General features: G+C 56.9%; 1 protein-coding gene across 1 annotated transcript in view; it reads left to right on the top strand.

The window, feature by feature from the left end:
* The window catches only part of SDK2 (sidekick cell adhesion molecule 2), a 127278-nt gene that overhangs the window by 18962 nt on the left and 82336 nt on the right, over positions 1-25980 (top strand). The window contains exons 3-4 of the mRNA XM_036339474.1: positions 15450-15556; positions 22778-22925. Coding sequence (XP_036195367.1) covers positions 15450-15556; positions 22778-22925 — 255 coding nt within the window. The remainder of the gene's footprint in view (positions 1-15449; positions 15557-22777; positions 22926-25980) is intronic.

Genomic DNA, 25980 nt, shown 5'->3' on the forward strand with positions numbered 1-25980 from the left:
GGAGCCAGCATACGCAGGGAAAGGGAAGGTAGTAATTAAAAGTTAACGAGTCTAGAAATGTGCGAATCCTCCGGGAGAGATGGGGGAGCTGGGCGGGGAGGAGAGGGGCCCCCAGGCAGGCGGAGGATCCGAAGGAGGAGGGCTGACCTGCCCGCCCCGCGCGCTGTGTCTGCAGGAGGGGACAGCAGAGCCTGAGGGACCCTCGGACCACGCCCTGGGCTGCCGTGGGGAGCACAGTGAGGAGAGCAGGGTTTGGAAACCTGGGCGCCAGGCACATTGGTGCAGGGACCGCCCTGTGCCCTGCAGGCTGCTGAGCCTCACCCTGGCCTCCACCCACTACATGCCAGGCGCCCCTCCCCCAGATGTGACAGCCAAAAATGTGTCCAGGCCTTGCCAGATGTGCCCTGGGGGGCCCCCATCGCCCCACTGAAAGCCAGTTTCCTAGAGCGAGGCACCAGGGCTCCCACGCTAGACTCGCCCAGTGGGAGCCAGAGCTGGCCCTCTGCGTGCAGGCGGCCTGCCGTGTGGGGTCAGGGGTCTGGCTGGGCCAGGGCCCCTCTTGGGGGTCTCTCCTGCCCCCTTTGACTTTTCGTGACAATCCAGTCGATGGTTGCACAGAGTTCACTGAGTTGCCCGGAGTGGCTTCCTCGCTGCCTCAGGGGGTCCTGGGTGGAGGATGAGCACGCAGTGTGACACCATCATTGCACAAAGGAAGACGGAGGCTGGAGGGACTGGGGCCTGGTCCCTGCACCCATGAGCGTGAGCGGAAGGAAGGCTTCAGCTCCTGGGGTGAAATAAGGCACCGCCTCCTCCGGGCAGTCCTGCCAAAAGCAGCCAGAGGGCGAGGCCACTGGGGGAGAACACGGACCCCGGTTCCTGCGGCAGCTCTGACCTGGTCCCCACCGGTGCCCGAGGACGCCTCCTAACACGGCCTTGAGGCCCTTGGGCCTGGCCTGGGCCCCGGCCCTGCGGTGGCGGCCTCCCTGGACTTAGGACAGGTTCCTCCTAGACCCGAGGGGCAGGTGGTGAGCAGCGAGGGCACAGATGGCTCCCTGGGCCTCCGGTTGGCGCTGCAATAATTATGTCAATGAAGACAAATACGCTCAAAATGTACGGGGACAGCAGGGGGAAGAGAAGCAAACATCGCTGACACATTGGCTGCCTTCGTTTCCATGGCAACCTGTTTCCTCACACTCTCATCCATGGGTCCTGGCTTGGGGAAGGAGAGGGCCCCCTCCTCCCGGGGAAGCCGGAGATGGATGGCGGTGCCCCCGGTCAGGACCCGCGCTAAGGGCAGCAAGGTCTGGGGAGCACACACCCAGCCACAGGTGGGCTCCGCTGGCGCCTGGGGACACTGTGGCCCTGAGAGAAAATGACTTTCCTCCCAGGTGGGGCCTGCGTTTAGTGTCAGAATTGGAATTGAAACCCAGGCCCCTCTCATTGTTGATGTTTCTCTCTCTCCCTCTTCCTCTCCCTTCCTCTCTAAAATCAGCAAAAATAAATTTAAAAAAGAAAGGAAGGCTCTCGGGGAAAGCCCTTCTCTGATGAACTGAGGCGTTCATTTCCACCACAAGAAACTTCACATGCAAATTAGCAAGGGTTTGATCATCCATCACCTGGAATTGACAGGTTTGCATTTGGCCTTGATCCCTGGAAACCAACGCACAGGGAGGGGCGGAGGGCGGTGGGCCAGGCGGGGCCCAGGTCCTGGGGGAGGCAGGGAGAGGTGGTCCCCATCAGAGGCACATATGTTTATTATCTGGGTTAATCCAATATATGGAAATGCGGCCTGGGGACCCCCCTCTTTTCTCCCCCCTGCCCTCCCAGATCTTCCTGCGCCCCTGCCCCCTCTTGGCTCCCAGCCAGGACACAGAAACTAATTAGACCTTGACTCAGTGATGTGCCCAGGCAGGCAAATGGTTTAGATAGAGAGCCGCCTGGGGAGTTGGTAATGACCCCTGCTTCCGGGAGTGCTGCTTTAGTGCTGACTCCTCTCCCCCATGTCCCCCACTCCTCAGAGCCCTTCTCTGGCCCATTCATGGGACTTCTCAATGCGGAAGGTTCAGGGGGCCTCTCCCCGTGTCTTTGCCCCCCAGAGGCGTCTCTGCTGAGGCCTGACTCACTGTGCGCCAGGGTGTCTGTGACTAAATTCACAGACAAGGAGAGGCTGGCTCCCCGCCGGCTGCCCAAGGCCCTGGGGCACAGAGCCCCCTGCAGTGGGCTTGGAGGAGGGTGTGGGGCTGGGAGCAGAGGTTGCAGCTCCCACTGTCAGCCCCTGGGGGCTGGGGGTTCTCAGCTCAGTGCCTGTGTGGCAGGTGGGGACTCACAGGTGGGGACTCACAGAGGGCTTGGGGAAGGGAGAGGCCATTGGTCCTGCAGAACGAGGAGTGGTAACCGAGAAAGACAATCTCCCCCAAAGAGACGGGGCACCGACCCCGGAAGTCAGCCCGCAGCGCATCCAGACGCTCCAGCCACTGCAGCCGGTCCTTGACCCTGAACCCCTAGGCACGTACAGAGTGGGGCCCCGCCCCGAGGAGCCGGCCCAGCCTGGCCCCTGCCACAGCCTCTGCTCAGTGAGCTATTGCTGCCCAGGAACCCACCCAAACCGTAGTGGCTTATACAACAATGATTTCTTATTGCTCCACGGGTCTGTCCTCGGCCTCTCACCAGGTTGCATGGGGCTGGCAGTCAACTGGGGCTGGGCTGGGCTGGGCTGGGCTGGGCTGGGGCTGGGCTGGGGCTGGGGCTGGGGCTGGGCTGGGGCTAGGGCTAGGCTGGGCTGGGGCTGGGGCTGGGGCTGGGCTGGGCTGGGCTGGGACAGCCAGGATGGCGGGCCTCTCCCCTCCTGCTTGTCATCTGTGGATGATGTTCAGGGCAGAGATCTGAGAGGGTGAAGGTAGAAGCTTCCGGAATGTTCCACCCTCTTCTGTCAGTGAAAGCACGTCCCGAGGCCAGCCCAGATTTAGGGGGCAGTAGACTCCGCATCCTGATTGGAATCGCTATAAAATATTAGGGGCACGCTTCTCGCATCCCGGCCTGGCAGCCGCCCAGATCACCTTTGCCAGATGGCGGCTCGCCGGTGGGTCCCCGGGGCCTCGTTAACACAGTTCTGTGGTGGGTCCCCCACCAAGGGCCTCCTCCGAAGTCAACTCCGAGGGTGACTTTGAAACGCGAAGAGAATGGGCAGAGGCTGGAGCTGAGTCTCGCTGGATGAAGGCCAGGAAGGTCGGGCAGGTGGAGTCGTGTCTGGGGCCAGCTGCCCGGGGCAGCAGATGTGCAGAAGGCAGAGCGGGGAGTTGGTTCCAGGCCCGGGCACTCAGGGCAGCTGCTGTCACTGCTCCGGACCCCGGATGCCATGGCAGCCGCAGCTCGGGCTCTGCTCCAGGGCTGGCCTGCTGGGCAAGGCCTGTCCTACCTGAGTGGGCACTGGGCCTGGCATCAGGGGCTGATTGAGGGGCTGAGGGCAGCGGTCCGTCCTCCCAGGACAGATGACAAAGTGAGCAATAATAACACCAGTCACCCCGTGGCAGCTGGCTCTCAGGAGTGCTGACCTCGTGCCTCATACCCAGCCCGGGCCCAAGCCCTTTACAGGGATAATCTCATTCCATCCTCCAGTGTGCCTGCAGGGAGGGACTACAGTGTGGTGGTCAACAGCACCAAACCTGGAGGCAGGCTCTTGCGGCTCTGCCATCTGCTGGCTGTGTGATCGTGGGCAAGTTACTGAACCTCTCTGTGCCTTAGCATCCTCATATTTTTCACCTGCCAAATTCGGATAAAATTGATTCTGACCTCACAGAGTAGTTAATGAGGAATAACTGCATTATTAAGTGTAAAGTGCTTAAATCAATGCCTGGCTGATATATTATTATTATTATTATTATTATTATTATTATTACTATTATTATTAGCCCTATTTTATAGATGAGGAAATGGAGGCACAGAGAGTGTGTAGGCAACTTGCTCAAGGTCACACAGCAAGTAAAATACACGGACAGTCATTAACCCACCTTCTCCACCTGCACCCTCCCCCACCCCCACCCCGCCCCTGCTCTTAGCTCAGAGCTACTTAGGCAGAGGGCAGCAGGGTGATGTGACTCGGGGGCCCTTGGCACTGTGCTTAGTGGGGTGCTTACCAGCTCTGCAAGCGGTCCGCCTGCCCGGGCCTGCTGAGCCCCGCGGTGTGTGAGGCAGGTGCCAGCACTGAGAGAGGTGCAGACACTGGGAAAGGAAGACAGCAATGAACCCGGCAGGGACGTTCTGTGCCCGCGTGGGGACCTCAGGCCCTGGCCCCTGGTAGTGGGGGCGCTCCAGGGGGCGGTCTGCCAGCTCTGCTGTGATGTGACAAAAGCCAGGGCAGCGTGACGGGTGTTCATAAAGCTGGGTTCACTCTGTGCAAAACTCACCATCCCTTTTACTCTTTGGGTGTTACAGTCTTTTCAATGAAATCTGTGTAAGAGACGTTTTGTTCTTTTTGCCTTCATATCCTTTTGGGTCAAATTAAAGTTAGCCACTCCTCCTTGGCCCTGGATATGCATATGGATATGGACATAGATTTCAGGGTGAGGGGACAGTTTTACGGCTCGTGAAATTGCTAATGTGTGTGTGTGTGTTTAATATATATTTCAGAGAGGAAGGGAGTGGGAGAGAGAGATAGAAACATCAATGATGAGAGAGAATCATGGATTGGCTGCCTCCTGCATGCCCCACACTGGGGATCAAGCCCACAACCGGCATGTGCCCTGACCGGGAATCTAACCATGACCTCCTGGTTCATAGGTCGATGCTCAAGCACTGAGCCCTGCGGCTGGGCTGGAATTGCTACGGTTTTGTTATAGAGTTCGTATGTTTCTCAAGGGGGGAATGGGGTCATGTCACATTTGCCCTCAAGCCCCCAGCACAGCTCTGGACATCAGTCGTTGTTGGTGGGTGTCTCTGGCCCTGGTGGAAGGATGGCCAAGACTCTCCCAAAGGGAGATACAGCCCAGAGCCGGGATCTAGGGGAGGGCTCGGGGGCACACACACCCCCGGCCTGGGCAGCGGGGCCTGGGACTCGGACAGGAGGGATGCAGTGACACCGAAAACCTTGCCTCAGGGAGCAAGAAAGAGCATCAGCCCTGACCTTGAGTCAGGTCTGCCCAGGGAAGGGCATGGCGTCCGACCACGCACCCCCACTCTGCCCCAGCTGCCAACAGCAGGTGCTGCGAGACGGCCAGGGAGGCCTCTTCCCAGCTTCCCTTGGCCTGACCTGCCCCGGCAAGCTGGGGGAGCCCCAGGGAGACGCCTGCATCCTCTGCCTTATGAACATTCAGTAGTCCCCCCACATCTGGCCTGGGGAGGTGAAGAGCCCAGTGGAGACCAGAGAGCAGGACTCAGCCGGGCAGAACGCTCAGGCCGGCTGGACAGAGCTTGGTGGGGTTCACACCGCCACCCACACTGCCACCTGGTGCACCCCTCCCCCCAATAGATGCTTCCTATTCATATCCACACGCCCCCTCCTTAGTATGAATTAGCCATTATCCTTTGTGGTCCTTAAAGGGGCCGTGACAAAGTCGTCCTGCTCCCAGATGAGCGAGTCTTCGTTCCCTTCTGTTCCCTGCGACCCGGAGATGCCGAGGGGCCGGGTTTGAACTCTTCGCCGCCGCGTGTTGGGTGGGGGAGCAGCAGGAAGCCAGTGGGTGGGAGTGGAACTGGGGACGGTGCGTTTCCCAGCGGGGCGTGGCGGCGGCAGTGGCATTTCCACCTGATGGCACACGGTACCAGGGGCCCACGGGTTTGCCGTCACTGTGGGCATTGTGACGGCAATGGTGCCCAGAGCCGAACACACCGCCTGACGCGTTGGGGGCGGCCCAGTCTGAACCGAATGATCGGTAATAACAGTAATCGCGTGAGGTCGCCTTTCTCGAGGGCGCACCGGGTGTCAGACACCGCGCTAAGCACTTCATAGCCCTTCCTGCTATGATGTGCGGCATAAGCGTTTGTAAAAACCACCCCTCCATGCAGATCGGGTAATAACAACCGGAGGCGGATGGGGGACATGGGGTGAGCGAGCAGCAGTCAGAAACTTCATCAGAGACACTTACTAAAGATGATCGCGCAGCTCTGCACGTCGCCAGTGGTCCGGGAATGCAGAAATACACGGGAAGTGGGGCGCTTTGCCTTGGGGAAGGCCTGGAATTTGCTTGAGGAAGTGGGCACGGAGGGTGGCAGCTTGTGAGTCGTGATGGTGGAAGGAGGGAAGTTGGAAATCGGAAGGACAGATGCCGGGCCAGGTGTGCACAGGTGAGCTCACAGCACACTCAGGACGCGGAGGGTACTTAGGGGAGGGAGGGTTGTGTGGAGCTGCGGCTCCGTCCAGCTGAGTGTGGCTCTCCACACTTGCCGCCTGTTTCTTGCAGACAAAGTCACGCACAAGCCAACGCAAAACTGAAGTTGGGCTCAAGTTGCCCTCCAAATATATTCAGTGCATTGCAACCAAAGCGTGAGCACAGAACCACCTGAACTTGTATTTCCTGCAAGGCGCTGCCCTTACTGTGCCCATTACACAGATGGAGTGCCCGAGGCTCAGCGAGGCCCAGCCCTTTCTCAGGTCATGTGCGGAGTGAGTGGGCAGCTGGGATTGAAGTCGGTCTGAGGCCGGAGCAGGGTTCTCCGCGAGGACCGCTCTGTGGGAGCCGGGTCAGGGTCAGGCTCGTCTCAGACGTGGCGGCACTTGACTTGCTCTGCCCCATCCTCTCTCCCCTGGTTCCTGGCAAAGACTAGCCTGGCCTGCGCCCCCCCTGTCCTTGACCCACTCCACTTCCCTCTCCACCCTGTCATCAGAGCCGGCTCTGTGACAATGGGCATCTGCTGATTTTACACCGAGGGCTGGCAGGGAGGGACGATCAGGCTTCACGCACCGCACGGCCTTTTGAAACATTTCATTCAGCCAGCGGTTCGAGAGCGGCCAAGTCCGTACGGCAGCGTCGGCGAGCGAGCTGGCTGGGTTCCAATAAGACTTTATTTATGGACGCGGAGATTTGAATTGCATACGATTCCCGCCTGTCATGAAACATTGCTCTTCTTTCCATTTTGTTCAACAGTTTAAAAATCTAAAAACTATTTGTAGTCTATCTTGCCGTTCAACAGGGGGTGGGACGGAGATGCGAACGTGGTTTGGGCTGTCGTTGGCCAGCGCCTGTTTTACGCCCCTGCTTCGTACCCTCCACGTGCTCCTGTGGTCCGGTTATCCTACAGCCCAGCCTGGCCGGTGTGGCTCAGTGGTTGAGCATCGATCTATGAACCAAGAGGTTATAGTTCAGTTCCGGTCAGGGCACATGCCTGGGTTGCGGGCTTGATCCCCAGCATGGGTCGCGCAGGAGGCAGCTGTCAATGATGCTCTCTCATCATTGAAGCTTTTTCTATCTCTCTCCCTCTCCCTTCCTCTCTGAAATCAGTTTTTATAAAAAAAGAAATAAAAAGAAACAGGACAAACTCTGCTGCTGCCCCCCCCACTCCCTCCCCCCGCCACAGGCCCTGTGGGAACTGGTGCCAACCGCAAGGCCAGCTTCTCCCCTGGCAGGTGGCGCATTTAGTGACTTCCCGCCTCAGAAATGGTTCTCTGATATCTTCTCTTCATGCCTGGCACCCCGATTCGCCTCGGAGCTGCCTTGGAGTCTGCTCTCAGGTCAGGGGGCTGAGAGGCCTTTAAAGGCAGCCTCCCCCAGCCTCCCGGGCACACCTGGGCACACCTGGGCACACCTGGTAGACATGGCGAGGGGGGGGTGAGGTGGAGAAAGCAATCCATGAGGCTGCACCCCCACCCCCCACCAAGATTAGACTACAAAGCACAAGCAGCTGGGCTCCTCGAGGCCGATCCCCACGCAGCCTCCTGAGGGGCTTGTTCTAATTTGCTCTCCCCCATCCACCTGGGCGTGTGGAGGGCCCTGCGGCATTGCAGGGAGGTGCTCCCCACAGCGGGAGGAAGCAGGGAGCCACGGGGAACCAGAACATCGCTTCCTTGCCTTTTAGTTCTTTCTTTTTCTTTCTTTCTTTCTTTTTTTTTTTAAATAACCACACTCCCCTCAGGATTTCTTCTTTCTCAGTCACTTTTTTTAAAAAAATCCAAACAGAGCTGGCTTCAAGTTTTAACACCTCGCACCCTGGACAGAGTTTGCCTTCTTGCCTCCTCCTTCCTTTCTGCTCCTCGTAATAACGTGCATGTCCCGTGCCCCTCTTCCCTAAATGCTCCCCAGAGCTCATGACTGTTGTCTCGGAGGGGGGGTCCTGGGTCAGGGCAAAGACTGGGCAGCTCCCTGGGGCGTCTCTCCCTGGGATGTGAGAGGGGACCTGCCCACTGCCCGCTAAGCAGACCGAGGATCCAGGACAGGTCAGGGAGCATGGGGGGGGGGGGGGGGGGCGTGGACACGCTTGGGGTCAGATGGGCCTGAAATCAAATGTCACTTTGTTGGGTGACCTCAGGCAACTTGCTTAACCTTTCTGAGCCCAGGTCCCCCAGCTATAAAACGGGTGGGAGTCGCTTCGCCCCATGGTAAATGTGGGGATGAACTGGGTATTGTGTGCCATGTGTTTGCTCTGAACCCAAGGCTGGCGTCATTGTTGTCAGAGGGAGGGCCCAGCAGGACATCTCGCCTGCCCACGCTGAGTGCATCTCTGGCCCCTGGGCTTCCTCCCAGGCCTCCCGCCTCCCCCATCTGTGTGCTCCCCAGAGTCCAGGAGCCACCCTGCTGATGGGAATCCTAATGAAGCTCTTTTCCTTGCTCCCCGAAAGCAGTTAATTGGTCCAGACAGACGCCCTCCCCCAGCCAACTAGCCAGCTCGTTAACACCGATGTCCCTCTCATTGACCAGGGGCCCAGGATCAATCAGAGCCTCTGGGTTCTCCCAGGGCAGCAGGGAGGCTCGGGACAGCGGGAGGGAGGGGCGGATCTCCTCCGCTTCTGAACCCAACATCCGTCAGCAGGGGGTGGTACCAGCCCCAGGCTGAGCCCTGGCTGAGCAGCTGCCTTCAGGCGATTCTGCATCCAGCCCAGCTCAGCCCTCAGCCGCCCGCTGCTGAAGGGGCTGCGGATGGACAACGGCAGCATCCATCCTCATCCCTCATCCTACTCGCCCCTCCCACATCGTCACGGAGGCTTTTCCTGGCCCTGGCGTCCTCCCGACCTGGAGGGAACTGGCAGGATGAGTTTCTCACAGCTGCTGTCCCAACTGACCAGCAGATTAGCGACTTCAAACAAGGCGAGTGTTGCCGGTACAGTTCTGGAGGCCAGGAGTCTGGAAATCCGGTGTTGGCCGGTAGAGGCCCTTCTGGAGGCACCAGGGGAGAAGGCATCTCCTGGCCTGGCCTGGCCCCGCGTCCAGTGGCCTCCTGCGTCCCTCAGCTCGTGGCCCCGCCCCTCCCTCCTCTGCTTCTCTCCTCACATCTCCTCACTCTGACTCTGCTGAGTGCACACGTGGGTGGGAGCCTGTGAGTGTGCATGAGTGTGTGCGTGTGCGTGTGCGTGTGCACTTGCACACCCATGCCCTCCCTCCGTGCGAGCTCAGCGCGCACCCCGGGCACCCGCTTTATGAACGAGGACACTGCAAGGAGAGGGCCTGTTGTTTCTGGTGTCGGCAGCAGCCCCTGACAGCTTCGTGGAATTGAAATATCTTACTTAATGCGGCTAAGAGTCATTTTAAATATCAACTCTTGACGCTCGAGGACTCGAGCCCAAAAGGGCAGTGTGTGTTTCCCCGGCTGGAGAAGAAATCGCTGTTAAGCAGTGATTTCTCCCCTGCCCGTCTCATGTCTAAAATCCCAATTATCCGTCCTGCCTCTTCCCTGTGCTGCCATCGCGTGCCCGGCACCCCGAGCCCATCTCTCCATCTCGGAACGGAGTCGACCGAGCGGCGGGGGTGGAATCAGGACACCCTGTGATGGGCCAGGTCAGCAGATTCTCTGTGTGGGTCCGTCTCCCAGCCCGGCCGAGCCCGGGCCCAGGTCCCTCCTCTACCTGCTGCCTCCGCGCCAGAGCCTCCTGGCTCCCGCCGCCGCCTGGGAGCCGGGGATGCTCTCAGTGCCGTTTTGGAAACCGTTCCAAGACATCTCGTCACACGCACAAAGTGGGGAGCAGAACAGCCTGAGATGAGGCCTGTCTCCTGCTTAAAAGTGGGGGGCGGGGAGGTGCTGCGTTTGCATAAAGAAATTCTGAGAAGAGACTCAAGAAGCTGATCTCCGTGGTTTCCTCGCGGTGTTGGAGCCGGGATGGGCCAGCAGGGGGTCAGGGATGGGAGGCACGTTCACTGTGCACCTTCTCACTTACTCTTTGAACGTTGACTCCTGTGCGTATCTTTTCTGTAATCAATTAACACACAAGCGATCTGAGAGGTGGGTGACTGCAGGGGCCCACCGGCCCCCGGGGCCACGCCCTGACTGTCCTCATGGGATGGAGAGCGAGGCAGCAGGTCAGCCGGGAAGAGGTGCCTCTTGCCCACCTTCACTGCTGGTCATCCCAGAGGGGCCAGGCTCAGGTCCCTCCACCCAGAGACACAAACAGAGGTGACCGGGCCTGGGGTCAGGCTGGTGAGAGAGCTTCACTGGGGGCAAGAGGCTGAAAGGGGCGGCCTCTGAAGGGGGCCTGCCATTTCTTTGCTGCCCCTGGGGAAGCAGATCACACGCTCCGCCAGCAGCTGAGGGGCTGAGGCAAGACCTCTCTCTCAATAAGAAGCATTAGGTAACCAAGGGGCCATAGCAGATCCTTTGTTGGTGGCTGGGGACACTTGGGGTCCACGTCCATGGGGAAGCCAAAGAATTAGCCAGTCAAGGGAATCTGTGCCCCCCGATGCTTGGCACAGAGCCCTGAATGGGCCCACAGGGGGCGGGGGGTATCCTGCCACACCTTCCTTGTCTTTCTCACTGAACCTCCCCACATCACCCCCATTCCTTCCACTCCCCACCAGTGACTCATACACTTGCTCCCCCATTTGACGGGTATTGGTGCAGCACCTGCGATGTGCCAGGCACTTACATCCTCTTGCAATGCTCACATCATTGTCCCCATTTCGCAGATGGGAAAACTGAGGCTTGCAAGGATCCATAATGCACCCAGGCCACACTCCTAAGAAAGAGCAGACTTCAAATCAAAGTCTACATGTCTCTGGGTCACAAACCCCGGGACTTTCTCCAAAGCTCCCTCGTGGTCCGACCATGGGTGAGCCCTGCTGCAGGGCATGGCGTCCATCCCCCTGGTCCCAGAGAGGCAGGGCTTTTCCAGGCCCCTGCGGGGCTGGCAGCCACAGGTGGGTGGGGCAGATAGACTGCAGGCTAAGTGTGTGTGTGGGGAGGTGGGGAGAGGAGGAAACCAGGCTGGGATAATGAGCACTGTTATGGTCATTGGCAGGGATGCTCCCAGCAAACGGAGATGCTGGCCAACTGCCTCTGACGCCCGCCTGGGAGGCAGGGGGACGAGAGCTGCAATTTGGGTAGAGCGAAGCGGGTTTCCCTGCTAGGGAAGGCGGTGGTGGAACTGTTACTTTAAATAATGCTGCCTGCAAGCCAGAAATAGGCCTCCCAGAGGCGGCCCAGGGAGAGGGAGGCGGGAGGAGCAGAGCAGGGCTGCATCTGCTAGGCCAGGCCATGGAGAACCTGCCCCCGACTACAGGGCAGGAGGGGGGGGTGGGGAGGGGGAGCCCAGAGCTGGCCCAGCCTCAGGGGAGGGCCGGCCTGCAGCCAGCTGGCCCTCCTCGAGCTCCAGGTGCGGCCTGGGAGCTCTGGTGGACGCACGTGGACGCAGAGCCGTCTGCAGAAATCTACTTTAACTAAAGTTTAAAATTCAGCACACATCACTGACACCGGCAAACAAACCCAGACCCAACGAGTCCCCGGTGTCTTCTTTATAATGTAGACTTAAATTACATGCTCCAAGAGCATTTTTTAACTGTATTTTTAAAATAAAACCGGTATATGGCGTGCGATAAACAAAACTCCGGCGGCATAGAAAGACGGAAAATCAAAAAGTAGAAGTCCCCCTCCCTCCCCACCCCGACACCCCTCCCAAAAGGGAGATAACAGGTACCGGAGGATCTGTCTCCGAAACATCACGTGTACTTGCCCGAGCGTACGCGTGATTCATGTGTAGAGATACATGCTATTTCCGTGTACCCACGTGGTGTCACACCGTTTACACTCTTCTTTGACTTTGGTTGTGTGTGTGTGTGTGTGTGTGTGTGTGTGTGTGTGTTTTGTCCACAAACTCAAATGACTTTTATTGGGTCAATGTGCATGGCCCTAAACATTAAGCTAGGGTTCGGTCGCAATACACAGCAGCTTAGCCAGGGTGCTGAGAATAAATACACCGTGGCCCTTGCCCCTGACGCTCAGCTGCGGTCCTGTTTAGCTTATTACTTCCTCGTGTTCCTGTTTCCATAAACATCCGCCTTCTCCAGCTGCCTTTCCACGCTCTGTGCCTCGGGGACCCTCCCATCTCGTTCCGTCCAGGCGTCCCAGTGCCGTCGGTGACGCGGCCTCATTCATTGATCCCGCCATTTTTTGATGGTCATTGATAGGTTGTTTCAGGTGGTTGTTTGTTGACTTCTGCCGAATGGGAGCATCCTTGTACCCATTCTTTGCCACATTTTTGCACGTGGATCTAAAAGGCCAGCTCCCGGGAGTGCAAGCTCTGGGTCAAAGGCTCACATGTGCTTATTTTGACAGGTTTCGTCCCAAAGGCTCGATCAGTTTACACTTTCACCGGCCCATCTGCTCGTTCGCCCATCTTGCCCTCGCTCTTGCCAGCACTGGGCATGATCAGGCACGACGATCTTCGGCTGTCTGATATGTCATCGCGGTTTTGATTGGGCTGTGTCTCGCCGTGACAGGAATTGAGCGTCCTTTTTGTCGGTGTGCGGGCCATTTCTGTTCATTTTCCTCTCGCCTGTGTGATTTAATAATATCCGATTCCATTTCCAAAGATAGAGAGCTTTTCTAGCCAATCTGTCCCTCCATCTCTCCTCTCAGGTCACCCCATCGCCTTCAAGACCCAAACCGTTTCCCCAAAGCTGTTCCCCTTCCCTGCGGGAGAGATGGCGAGAGATGAGAGAGCCTGTGATGGGCTGGAGGATGGGTCTGAGGAGAACGGGAAGTTTGCCAGAGCGGGACGCCCGCTATCTCCCCATCATCACGCTGTACACAGTGAGGACGGACAGATAAGAGCTGCAGCTGGTGGCAGAGATAAGAGGCTTGGACAGCCAGAATGTTCTAGATAATGCTGCAGAGCCCGAGCGAGGGGGGCTTCTGCAGTCCCGGGACAGAAGGTGGGGCCCGCGGGGTACGACGTCAGTGCTGAGCTGGTTGGCTGCTGGGCTTGGAGCCCGAAAGGCTCTGTGGGGCCCTGGCCCTGCCTCCTCGTACCTGTAAGACCACGGGTCAGTGACGGGCTGTTTCTGAACCTCAGTTCCCTCCGCTCTGACGTGGGGGTAAGCCGCTCAGGGGATGAGCATGGAGATGGAGCGAAAGGCTCTCAAATGCAGACCCATGACCGTTTGCACCTGTCCGCATAAAATGAGAAAAGTGAAGCTAGTGTAGTGGGCTTTGCATAAAATTTGTTTAAAGCTTACACAAATGGTTTTCATGCTGAGATTACATTTCTTTTCTCTCTTTTTTACCTCAAAAACGTCCTTTATAAATAAAATGCTAACCATCTCTATTTATTTTTCTCTCCCTGCTTGGCACTTTTTAATTTTCTCTCTCTCTCTCTCTCTCTCTCTCTCTCTCTCTCTCTATCTCTATCTCTATCTCTATCTCTATCTCTCTGTGTGTTTCACTGTTCAATTTTTTTGTCTGTTTGCTTTCCAGTTGGCTGGTTTTAATGATCTTACCTGGATAAATGAAAAATGGACAATCTTATGGCAGTCCCCCATATTTTAAGTGTTACTGGTCTATGATATGTAATAATCTGGGAACTGCTGTGTGAAGTGAGGAAATGTATGAAAAGTACTTATTACAGCAGCATTACTGTGAGATAGTGATGGTGGTGGTGATGATGGTGATGGTGATTATGGTGATGGTGATGATGGTGGTGATGGTAGTGATGGTGATGGTGATGATGGTGGTGATGGTGATGGTGGTGATGGTGATGATGGTGGTGATGGTAGTGATGGTGATGATGGTGGTGATGGTGGTGATGGTGGTGATGGTGATGATGGTGGTGATGGTGATGGTGGTGATGGTAGTGATGGTGATGGTGATGATGGTGGTGATGGTGATGGTGGTGGTGATGGTGATGGTGATGGTGATGATGGTAATGATAGTGATGATGGTGGTGGTGATGGTGATGGTGGTGGTGATGGTGGTGGTGATGATGGTAATGATGATGATGGTGGTGGTGATGATGGTGGTAATGCTGATGATGGGCACGCACTGGAATTCATGTAAAACTAAACTTGGCAACTCCTGGGAGTAAGATCACTCTGTCCCAGGGTTAGCATAGCCTGGGGGCAGGCGACAATGGGCTTATCCACCAAGTCAGCTGGACAAACCCTAGGACATTGATCCGACCTATTTTTGATGGTCATTTTTAGGTTGTTTCAGGTTGTTGTTTGTTTATCTCTGCCGTTACAAGGGAGATGTCCTAGGCACAAGCCCCTTGACTCATGAGCTCTGTGCTGGGTCATTCATTCCCTGGGAAGAGGAAAGGGGGTTCCAGAGGGGGGCGCCAGGGGAACTAACCCCTCCATACCAGCGAGCATCTCGGTGTTCTCACTGGCCTGGCCTGGCCTCCTCCCGGCCTCTCAGCCGGGTGAGCTCCTCGTCCTCCTGCTCTCAGCGGCTTTTCCTCCAAACCAGCCTCTGCTGCTCTTCGGTCCAGGCGTGTGCTGCTGGAGCAGGCTCCCCGGGGGCCTCCTCGGATTCGCGCATCCCGGCCCCAGGGCCCCATGGGCAGAACCCACCTGCTCAGAAGACTTTTCCCACCACAGGGCTGCTGTGGGGTGTCTGTAACTTTAAGGATGGAGCAATGCAAAGCATTTGGGGAAGCATGTAAATTTCCCCGCGTCTGTCACCTCCACCCATTTCAGTTAATATTACAGCGCAGTCCCGTGCCTGGCCAAAATAAAACGCCGCCACTTTCTCCGTCATGAGAGTCACGGGAAAGGGGATAGGAGCCTCCAGCAGACCCGACAGTGCTGGGAGGTCTGGTCGCAGCCAGGGTCAAGGGCTCAGGCATAGCTCCCCACTACCCTCCGTCCTTGGGAAAGTGCGGGCTGCTTCCCGGACACCTGAGTAAATTGCCTGTGGGTGGGACTGTCCGCTAGCTGAGGGCCTTTCCGTGACCCCATGACCTGGCCAGGGAGCAGAGCTCTCGGGTCCTCTTCATGCTGGAAGAGGGTGAGGCGGTGCCCTCTGCCCTCTGACCGCAGTCTGACCTGTGCACCCCCGCAGCTGCCTGCTTGCTCACTGGCTGTCTCGTCTGCCCCCAGGTACATGATCACCAGCCTGGACCGCACCCACGCTGGCTTCTACCGCTGCGTCGTGCGCAACCGGCTGGGTGCCCTGCTGCAGAGGCAAACCGAGGTGCAGGTGGCCTGTGAGTACCGGGTGGCGCGGGCAGGGCGGGCGTGCGGGGGGAGAGGGGTCCCCACCCACCAGCCACACTCCCTCTGTGCTCATCGGCGCTCACGGGCCAGTACTCTGGTTCTGCAGCTGATGGCACCGAGGCCTGGGGCTGATAAATGGCACGCGGCTGGTAAAGACACGCACGTCTGCTGGCTCTGAGCTCAGCACTCTTCAAAGGGGACCCGCTGCTTTGGTTTTTTTCGTTTCTCTTTTTAATATATTTTTATTGATTTCAGAGAGGAAAGGAGAGGGAGAAATAGAAACCTCGGTGATGAGAGAGAATCATTGATCGGCTGCCTCCTGCATGCCCCCCGCTGGGGATCGAGCATCTGCCCTGACTGGGAATCAAACCGTGACCTCCTGGTTCATAGGTCAATGCTCAACCACTGAGCCACACCCTCTCTCCCCCCTTCCTCCCTCTCTTCCACTCTCTCTAGACATCAGTGGAAAAAATATCCTTGGGTGAGGATGAACAAAATACAAATTAAAAAAGTAACCCCTCATCCAGAGCCCCCGACCTAGCACAGGAGAGAGCTTCCGCTTGGAGAGAAGCGGGAGAGAAGCTAATAGGAAACCTCGAGTGAGGCAAAGATGTTTATAATAATTATGGAAAACAGCCATAACCAGGAGTAGAGGACAGCCTGTCCCCATAAATCAGCACTAAAGGCAACTCGACTCTCCCAGGAGCGGGAAAGCCCTGGATTCAAATGATGGACAGGGCCGCCGTCGGGTGGCTGGCGGACTCCCTGGAGCTTCATGTCGCGGTGCCCAATCCAGCAGGGCAGGGGCCGCTGTGGGGCAGCCTCCAGGGAGATAGCACGTGCGTGTGTGCGCACACATGTGTGCAAGTGTAGGTGCACCAGTGTGGGTTTGTGCACGTGTGTGTGCAGATCTGTGTGTCTGAATTCGTCTGCCTCTTTGTCCCCCTGTGTGTGGGAGAGAACATGTGTGTCAGTGTATGCACATATGCATGTCCTTGCATGTGTGCATGTGCAGATGTGCATGGCTGGATACGGCTGCCTCTTTGCTCATCTACATGTTGGTGAGAACGTGTGTGTGCGCGCGCGCGTGTGTGTGTGTGCGTGTGTGTGTGCGCGTGGAGTTGGAAATGCCATGCAGGACGCGAGTGGTCCAGCTGTCGTGGGGCGTGTCCGTTCCGAGCCCATGGCGCATAGAGACAGTAGGAACTTTCTGGAGTTGCGAGCCCTCGGATGACAGTCTCCCCTGGGCAGGCTCCGCTGGTCAAAACGAGGAGGGGCCCTGGCCGGGCGGCTCAGTTGGTTGGAGCATCATCCGTGCACCAAAAGGTTGCAGGTTTCATTCCTGGTCGTCGGGTGCGCACGGGAGGCAACCAATTGATGTCTCTCTCTCTCTCTCTCTCCCTTCCTCTCTCTCTAAAATCAATCTTTGAAAAACACACTTAAAAAGAGTGAGAGAGAAAGGAAGGGAACCCAGCATCCCCGTGACTGAGACACTTCCTCCTTGGCCGTGATAGGGACCCAGAGCCCAGGACTCGCCCACTGACACCCTCTCCTCCCTCCCCCACCCCCACAATACACATACTCCTCACACACATGCACCCAGCATGAGGTGCTCCTTCGACACCAGGCCACACACCTCATGGGCCCTGCCCCAGACCCACAGGGGTCCTCTGGCCCCCAAGCCGAGGGGAGGCTTGTGACCAGGCCCAGGGGCAGAGCAAGCACAGTGCACTGATGGCGGCAGAGGCCTTCGGAGAGGACCAGGTGCTGTAAGGAGGCTCGGACCACCCTGGGCTCCCAGCCTGGAGACTCAGGGCCCAGCAGCTTTCTCCTCTCTGCAGGGCCCACCGTCCCTCATCTGTCTACCATCCTGGGTACATTCCTAGCCACCCCTCTGCCCTCCGGCTGGGGTGAGGGCGAGACAAGTGAGGCTTGGAGGATGCAAAATTTAAGGAGGCGCTCCCTCCTCAACGTGCACTTGCAGGACCCCGAGAGCGGGTGCCTCCTTAAATCTTTCACTCATTCACTCTATCCCAATCCTGGGCCCTACAGTCAATCATCCTGCATCTGTCTATCTGTCTTACCTGGTCACATGGCTCTGGGGATGGGTGGGGATGGCTGTTTCTCCAAGTCCCTGCATCTCCCCTCAGCAGCGTCCACCTCCCGGGGTGGGAGGGCTCTGTCCTGGGATGCCAGATGACCCCTGTCCTTGGGGACGCCTTCCTTCCAGGGATCAGCCAGGCAGGCCCCACCCCTGGCTCCACCCCCTTCCCAAAGAGAGACTGTGAATTGGGTTCTAATTGAGAAATTAATAAGGCAGCTGTGCTAACAACTAATGATAATAGCAAAGTCATTACAGAAGGGTTCTTTACATGTTTTTAATTACAGCAATTAAGGGGAAGTCAATAAAACACCCACCCCTCCCCAGCTCCCTTCCTGTCCCCATGGGGAGTCTCTCCTTGGTTTTTTTAAAGTCACCGTAAGTTTCTGGCAGGTGACTAGCGGGCTAGGACGGTGGGGAGCATCCTGAGCCCATAGCTGCCCTCAGGCCACCAGTCTCCCTGTCCAGACCCTGTGGGCACCTGTGTTCTCCTCACCTGTGCAGCTTCCCCACCCCGGTTGGCTGGCTTTGGGCTCAGACTTGGAGCCCCAGCACCGACCTGCCCTCCCTCTGCAGGGCACGGGGGCCCTGCCACGTGGGGAGCCGGCCTGCTCCCCATTACCCTAGGGGCTCAGTCTCCTCTACAAAACGGGACTTGAGGGCATCGAGCCTGTTGTCACGTGGCCTGGGCTTGATGCCCAGAATGTCACCCATGGGCTCGCTGCTTTTAATCCTCAGCCTGAGTGTGTGAATGTGGAGACGTAGGGGCCGTGCCGTGGTGCAGGATAGCATCGTTGTGTGCTTCCGGAGCCCCCATTTTACCGGAATGTTTAATGAAACAACGGTGGCTGCCCGCCTACTGCGCACCGAGCCCTGCTCTAGGCAGGGGCGACATAGGAACAGAAACAAAACACTCATGCCCTAGCCGGTTTGGCTCCGTGGACAGAGCATCAACCTGCAGACCAAAGGGTCCCGGGCTCGATTCCAGTCAAGGGCACATACCTTGGCTGCAGGCTCCTCCCTACCTGGGCCCTGGTAAGGGTGTGTGCAGTAGACAGTCAATCGATGTGTTTCTCTCATATTGATATTTCTATTTGTCTTTCCCTCTCTCTTCCTCTCTCTCTAAAAATCAATGGAAAAATATCCTCCAGTGAGGATTAAACACACACACACACACACACGACATTCATCCCTGCCCTCAAGGAAAGTAGTAGGGGCAACATAGAAGGACAATATAGAATAGACTATAGACTATAGACGGCCCATGAAGAAAAATAAAATGTTATAAGGAAGAAGGAAGCCAGGTGAGATCGGTGGAGGCTGGGACAGTAGTTCTATTTGAAATGGTGTCTGAGGAGGTGACATTGAGCACAGCCTGGAAGGAAGGAAGGAAGGAGATGAGCCACACAGACCAAGAGATGGGTCTTTCCAGGCCAGGAACAGCAAGTGCAAAGGCCCTGGGGTAGATTTGAGTGTCTGCGGCCAGGGTGGCTGGAGCAGAGTGTGGGACGTGGAGAGTCAAAGATGTGGCTGAGGAAGTGAGGTGCTGGGGACAGACAGTGGCATGGTAAGATGTGGTTGGTACTTTGGCTGTTACTCAGAATAGTGGTTGGGGGCAGTGACATGATACCATCTGATTAGACGGAGCAGCATTGTTTTATAATAAACAAATAAAACCACTATGAAATGCCGCCTCATGCCCACCAGATTGGCCAAACCCAAGGAGTCTAGAAGACCAAGCATTGGCAGTAGCTTCCATCTGCGCTGGTGGCAGCGTGAATAGGAAAATTGGTGCCGATTTGGAAAGCAGTTTGGCATTATCTTGTAAAATTACCATGTGCACAGACTGCAAGCCAGCAGTGCACCTTTAGGCTCATACTCTGGGGACTGTCTTAGCTGCAGGAGATGGTTCTTAGCAGGCCAGGCAGCCACGGACACCAGCCCAACCTGCAGCGGCGCTGTGCTGCCTCCATCCACAGCGTCCATGCAGCCGTGAAAACGACTAAGCTAGGTGCAGGGACGTCGATGGGGCTCCAAGAATACGTTGCACAACAAAACGAGTCACAGTAGACGACACAGCACGCTCTCAGGTACAAAGGGCTTAGCAACCGACTAAATTAGCCATAATTGTTTACAGAGGTGTCTAAAGGTGGTGACACCTGGGGGTGGGGGGCGATGCATGATTGACATGGCATTCCCTCCCTCTGGAGAGGGAGAGAATGTGCCTGGGAGGGGCGCAGCGGGGCGGGACGAGGTTTGTCAGAGTTCCGGTCTGGAGCTGGGTGCTGGGTACACGAGTGTTTGTTCTATTCTCCTTTAAATGATGCCTATAATTATATTCACTCTTTTGTGTGTAATGACATATTTCATGGTAAGAACGGCTTTAAGAATAAATAAAAGCCATGAGTAGATTCTGAAGCAGAATGCCTCCTTCCCAGGCCTTTTCAGCTGCAACCAAGACATCAGGGAGCATTGGGAGGCCGCCTCCAGCTGCGCCCAGGCCCACGCTGCTGGCTCCGGGATTGGTGGGGGCAGTTGGATCAGCGTTGCAGGGCACGCAGGTGTATTAGCCTCGAGTGCAGGAGAGGAGGTGCAGCAGCCCCTGTGTCTACCTCAGTGCCAGGGAGCTCTCCCAGGGGACCCGGGCCCGGCCCTGGAGCTGTGGCCCTCTCTCCTCTCCTTTCTCCTGCACGGCTGCCTGAGTGACTCCCTCCTGGCGCCCTGCTGCTGCTGGTCAGTCCGTGCCTGGCTGTGCCCGGGCCCAAGCGCTGGGGCACAGGCTCCTGGCAGACCAGGAAGCCCGTCTGACAGAGTGAAGTGGGGAGGATGGGAGGGTACGGGCCTGAGAGCCATGGGGAGGCAGGGGGACTGTGGGACGGAAAGGTGCAGGGCAGTGTCAACTGCAGAACTTGGACCTAGGCCAGCTGTGCCCTTCCTTCATCCATCCACCATACATCTATACATGCATACATACAAACACACATGCATGCACATGCATATACACACATCCTACCATACAAACTTACACATACATTCAGATGTACATACATGCAGACAATTTTCCATGCCTCCATCCCTCATTCCTCCTCCCTTCCATCCACCCACCCTTCCTCTATCCATCCATCCATCCATCCATCCATCTATCCATCATTTATCCATCCACTGAACAGACCCATGCCCCTGCCCTACTGGCCTTCTTTCATTTCCTCTCACGGGCCCTTCTCTCCGACCTCCTAGCCTTCACATCCTCCCTTCCCCCCGGACCATCAGCCCCCCCACCCCCCCAACAACTCACACACACACACACACACACACACACACACACACACAGCTAACTCCTGCTCTTTATGCATGTCTCTCCGTGAAGGGAGCCTCTCCCACCTCCATCTACAGCAGGTTCCCTCTGCTGCCTCTCAGGCAAGGACCCTATTTCTTCTTCCTCACAGCCGTCCTGTATGTCCCTGAACGTTTGTCTGTGAGTTGGCTTGCTCATCCTGTCTCCCTGGCCAGACTCGAAGCTCCCGGAGGCCAGGGCCAGGGCCCTTCGGTGCCACAGAGCCTGCCTGGCCCGCGGAGGGGCTCAGGAAGAATCATGCATGCTGGCACTGGGTGAGCTTAGAGAGAGCGCGGGGCCAGGTGTCTGTAGGGGTTCGCTCATGCGTACCACGGAATATAACAGCCTCTTACAGCTGACACTGTAGTAGGAAGAGATAAAGAATGTGCATGAAGAATGTTAATGCCGCGTATGAGTCATGAGAGAGGCGGCGAGGGAGCGGGCAGGGGGGCCAGGTTGGCGCGCGGGCCCTGCCCAGCCCTCACCGCTTAGCACCGGATCAGCCACTCCATCTCCATGAGCTTTAATTTCCTCGCTGACGAAATGGAGCTAATAAAACTGCAGAGAGGAAAAAGAAACACTATTACCATGAAATTGCTTCAAATTGTTCAAATATATCTTCAGAGTCCTGTGAAAAGTTTCTTAAATAGATAAAATTATTGTAAGAACTGGAATCAAGGTGATTTACTGACGCAGTTCTTTACAGGCAGAGCCGAGTAATAGCAATTAATCAACAGCTAAAAATGTTTGTTTATCAACGTGGAGCTTCTCGTGTTGTCGTGACGATTCAGTGAGACGGTGCCGGCCACACCCACCTGAAAGTGAACCTGGCGCTGGGTCCGTGTCCAACGTGTCCTTGTTCATTGATTCTGGTTGGGTCGTGTGGGGTCATCTTTGTTGAAGAGGTTGATGCTGACACGAAACTTTGAAAAAATATGTAGGATTGTATTATTTTAACACTACAAATACAGGGTATCGTGTTTAGCACTTTAACGTACTCTTCCGGTTTCTATGGCTGCATGACCGCGTAGGCCAAAGCATGATGGTGTAGCGCGATCATTTCTTACGATCAAGACTCTGGGAGCCTTGACTCTGGACAGAGCAGAGTAGGGGCAGCTTGTCTGTGCTCTGTGATGACTGAGGTTTCAAAGACCAGGGGCGGGGGTTATCTGAGGGTCCACATGCTCACTCACGTGTTTGTGTTGACGCTGGCTGTCACCTGGGGCCCTCGATTCCTTCCCACGTGAGCTGTTCCTGTGTCGGTGGGGGCTAGATTGAGCTTCCTTCCAACATGGCGGCTGGACTTCAAGCAGGAGCATCTGGAGGGCAGGGCTGAGGGACAGCCTGGCCTGACTCCAGACTCTGAGGATCCAAGTTCAAATCCTGCCACTGCCCCTTCCATGGCCACATGACCTGGGACAGTGTCAAACCCTGACTCTGCCCCTTCCGTGGCATGCCCGGGCTCCCTGAGCCCATGTGGGCAGTATTTCAGTTGCAAAGTGTATGGAATAACGACCAGACTCTCATGACTGTGGGACCAGTCCGTTGCTTCGTGGATACGTATGGGTAGAAATGGATGTAAACCCCAAAAGTCCAAGGCAGGGCACATGATAGATGGGGCGGTGAGGTCATGAGGGTTGGTCTGAGCGTGGTGTCACCCTGCGCCCTGGTCATCCTGCCGGCATCTCCCCTCCACGGTCACCACTCCCGCCCCAGGAGTGGCCAGTCTCTGCCACCTCCCCGACCCCGACCCCGCCTGTGCTCTTCCCTCCGCAGACATGGGGAGCTTTGAGGAGGGCGAGAAGCGCCAGAGCGTCTCCCACGGAGAAGCCGCCGTCATCCGCGCCCCCCGCATCGCCAGCTTCCCGCGGCCGCAGGTGACCTGGTTCCGGGACGGCCGCAAGATCCCGCCCAGCAGCCGCATGTGAGCACCCGGCTCGGGGAGCCACGGAAAAGGGGGCGCCTTGCCCTGGGAGGGAGGTTTGGGGCCAGAAAAAAAAAAACCCAAACGCTGAGCGGGGCCCTTTCGCAGCGGCAGCTGCTCACAGCCCTCCTGGGACACAGCAGCCTGGGGACCTCCCACAGGACAGCGTGTGGCTTACGAGGGCCTTTCTGGGAATGTGCGTGCGAAGACGGGGAGCAGGAAGCAAGGTCGCCTTCCTGGGGAATCCCGGGCGCTGGCACTCTTCTCCTGCCTCCCAGAGCACTCACCAAACCCAAACAGGCAGGCACAGGCAGAGGCGCCCTCGCTGCGGTCCAGGCCCAGGACTCCGGCCGGGGGCTGGCATCGCCCCGACGGGCGCCGGCCCCTGGGTGTTTCCGGTGTGCGGGGTGCCTGGGGGTCCATGGCGTGCCCGGGCTCTGTGTGTTTTGGCTGCTGGGAGGAGGTGAGGCCAGGGGCCCGGCAGGGAGAGAACACACGGCTCTTTCAGCCCTAACAAAACCCCTCTGTGTGGCCCACGGCGTCGGTGGTGGCGGCCTGGCTTGTGGGCAGGAGCGAAGGAGCCAGCACCTCCACAGAGGGCGCGGGGCAAGCATTTCCTCCTGGGACACGCCCGGCCCTCCCGACCCCCTCGGGGCCTGGAGCCAGCCAGGCTCTCCCTTCCGGGCTCCCCCTCGCCCCTCTCCCGGGAAAGGAGAGGGACACCTTGTCCGGGTCTCCTGGGGCAGGAGCGCTAGGTGGAGCCGGCCTGCCTCTGTAGGAAGCAGGAGCTGAGAAGGACGGTTCTTGCCTCTTTGGGGACCAGGACGTGTAATGAGAGAAGCGTAAGGGTCATCACAGTGGCTGTCATTTAGGGGCGTCCGCTATGTTCGCAGGCCTGGGTTAACCCTCTGTATGCCATGAGCATCTAGAGACGCTTTTTAAAAAGTCACTTTTTGTGAGCATTTCCAACTGAAAAACATTCAAGAATGCCCAAATTGTGAGTAATATATTTATTTTTATAGCATTCATCGCAAGTTTGTTTTTTAAATTAAATTCAAAATATCGTGGCGTGTGGAGATGGTCTCCGTTTTGGACGCGTGGCAGTTGACTGGTTAAGCACACTCCATACCTCACCCTCCCCTCTGGGACAGGGGAGCACCTCCAAGGAAGACACCTCTCTCTCCTTCCCTTCTCACTCCCCAGTGGAGTGCACACTCCAGAAACATGTGTGGAATGAATGACGCTCAGGACCAGCCTATGAGGGGGCTAGTTTTATCCCCATTTTACAGATGGCAAAGTCAAGCCCCCAAAGTTTAACGACTTTGCCAGATCTCAGCACAGCGGGTTCCAGGCTTGCCGACTCCAGACTCAGGTCCTTAATTCTGTCTTATGTAGACATTGTGTGAGAAGAGGGTCAAAGATATAGGGACAAAGCGGAACAAGTGATTGCCCTTGGAAAGAATTGGTCCTGGTATAGTGATTCTCAACCTGGTGACCTCTTGAAGTCATTTGGGACACTTTAACATATACTGATCTTTAGATCCTAACCGCCCCCCCCCCATTTTGACCTCATTAAATGGGATGTACCCTGGCATCAGGATTTTTAAGTGCTCCCCAGTGATTCCAATATGCAGTTGAGAACCACTGTCCTAGAATGTATCAGTTACCTACAGACATGATAATGCTGCGTAACAAATGGTCCCAGGGGCCTGAAACAAGAAGCATTTATTTGTCATAATGAATCTGCAGATTGGTGATGGTGGCTGGGCTCTGTCCCTTGGCCGGTTTGGCTGGCTATTGACGGATCAGCATGGCCGGGTGACTCATCTGTGCCCCACGTGGCTCCCCCTCCAGCCAGCCTATCCTAGCATCCTCCTCTCCTGGCAACTGCGAAGGAGCAGGAGAGAAGCAGAATCAGATTGTTTTCAAGCCTCTGCTCACCTCCCATTGGTCAAAGAAAGTCACGTGGCAGAACTCAGACTCACGAAGCAGGAGAACTGACTCTGCCTTTGGTTGAGAGGACCCGGGACGTCACATGGCAGAGGCTGTGGATGCAGAACTGGGGGGAGAATTAGAGCCAAACCCGTCGCAGGGTAGCAGGAGGCCTCAGGCTGTGTGAGCCAGATGCTCCCTTAAACCTAGTCACGGTTCAGTAAGCCAACAGAGCACGGTCAACCGTTAACGCAGACAGTGAGGTCGAACTGTAGAATGCTGCGTCACACGGGTGCTGAGGCAGGTGGTGGGTCCTCGCCCCTCCCTAACCCCTTTCTGACGTTATCTCACGTGTCCGAGGCGTAGCAGGGGTGGCATCCTGCAAGCCCATCACTTAGTCGTGGCTCCCTGGAATGCCCTGTGGAGAAGGAGCCTGAGGCCTCGTTCAGACTCAGTGGGAAACTCAGGTCCCATGGGTGCCTGTCCAGACCATGAGAGATTGACAGCAGGTGCCGTGGCTGTGGGCCCTTACCTACCACAGGTGCTGTGATAGGTGGAACCCTGTCTGCATCCTCACTCCCATCATCCCTTGCCTGGCACCTTCCCACCTCCTCTTCTCATTCCTGGCCTCTGTCCTCACCCGCCTTTCATCCCCAGCAGCCCGGGCACCAGGGCAGAAGGCCTTAGGGAGCACGCGCAGGCTCCCACCTTCTCCGCACGCGTTCCGAGCACGATAGCGCACTGGGGTGATGTTATCTCGGCAATTACAGCGGATTAATACTCATAACCGGGAGGAAAGGTTCCTGGTAGGAAATTCTCTGGTGTCTGTTTGCCAGAGATACCTATCTGATGAATGCCGCTGGCCGGAGGGGTGTGCAGGCCAGGGCTGCTCTCTGCCCGGCACAGCCGGTGATCAGCAGCACCTCGCCCATCCCCCATGCTCCGCAGACCAGGTTCCTAACAGCCGGTGCTGGGGGCTTTGGGCAGGTTCTGGGATGATTTATTTTATTCTTAATTAAATGATCCATTGGGCCCCCTGGAGCCGGGGAAATAAGCTGACTTAAGAGAAGTAGCAGATGCAGGGTGGGGTGGGGGGACCTGGCAAATTGAAACCGGAGGAGAA

The sequence above is a fragment of the Myotis myotis genome, unplaced genomic scaffold (genome assembly GCF_014108235.1).
Source record: "Myotis myotis isolate mMyoMyo1 unplaced genomic scaffold, mMyoMyo1.p scaffold_m19_p_17, whole genome shotgun sequence".
NCBI lineage: Eukaryota > Metazoa > Chordata > Mammalia > Chiroptera > Vespertilionidae > Myotis > Myotis myotis.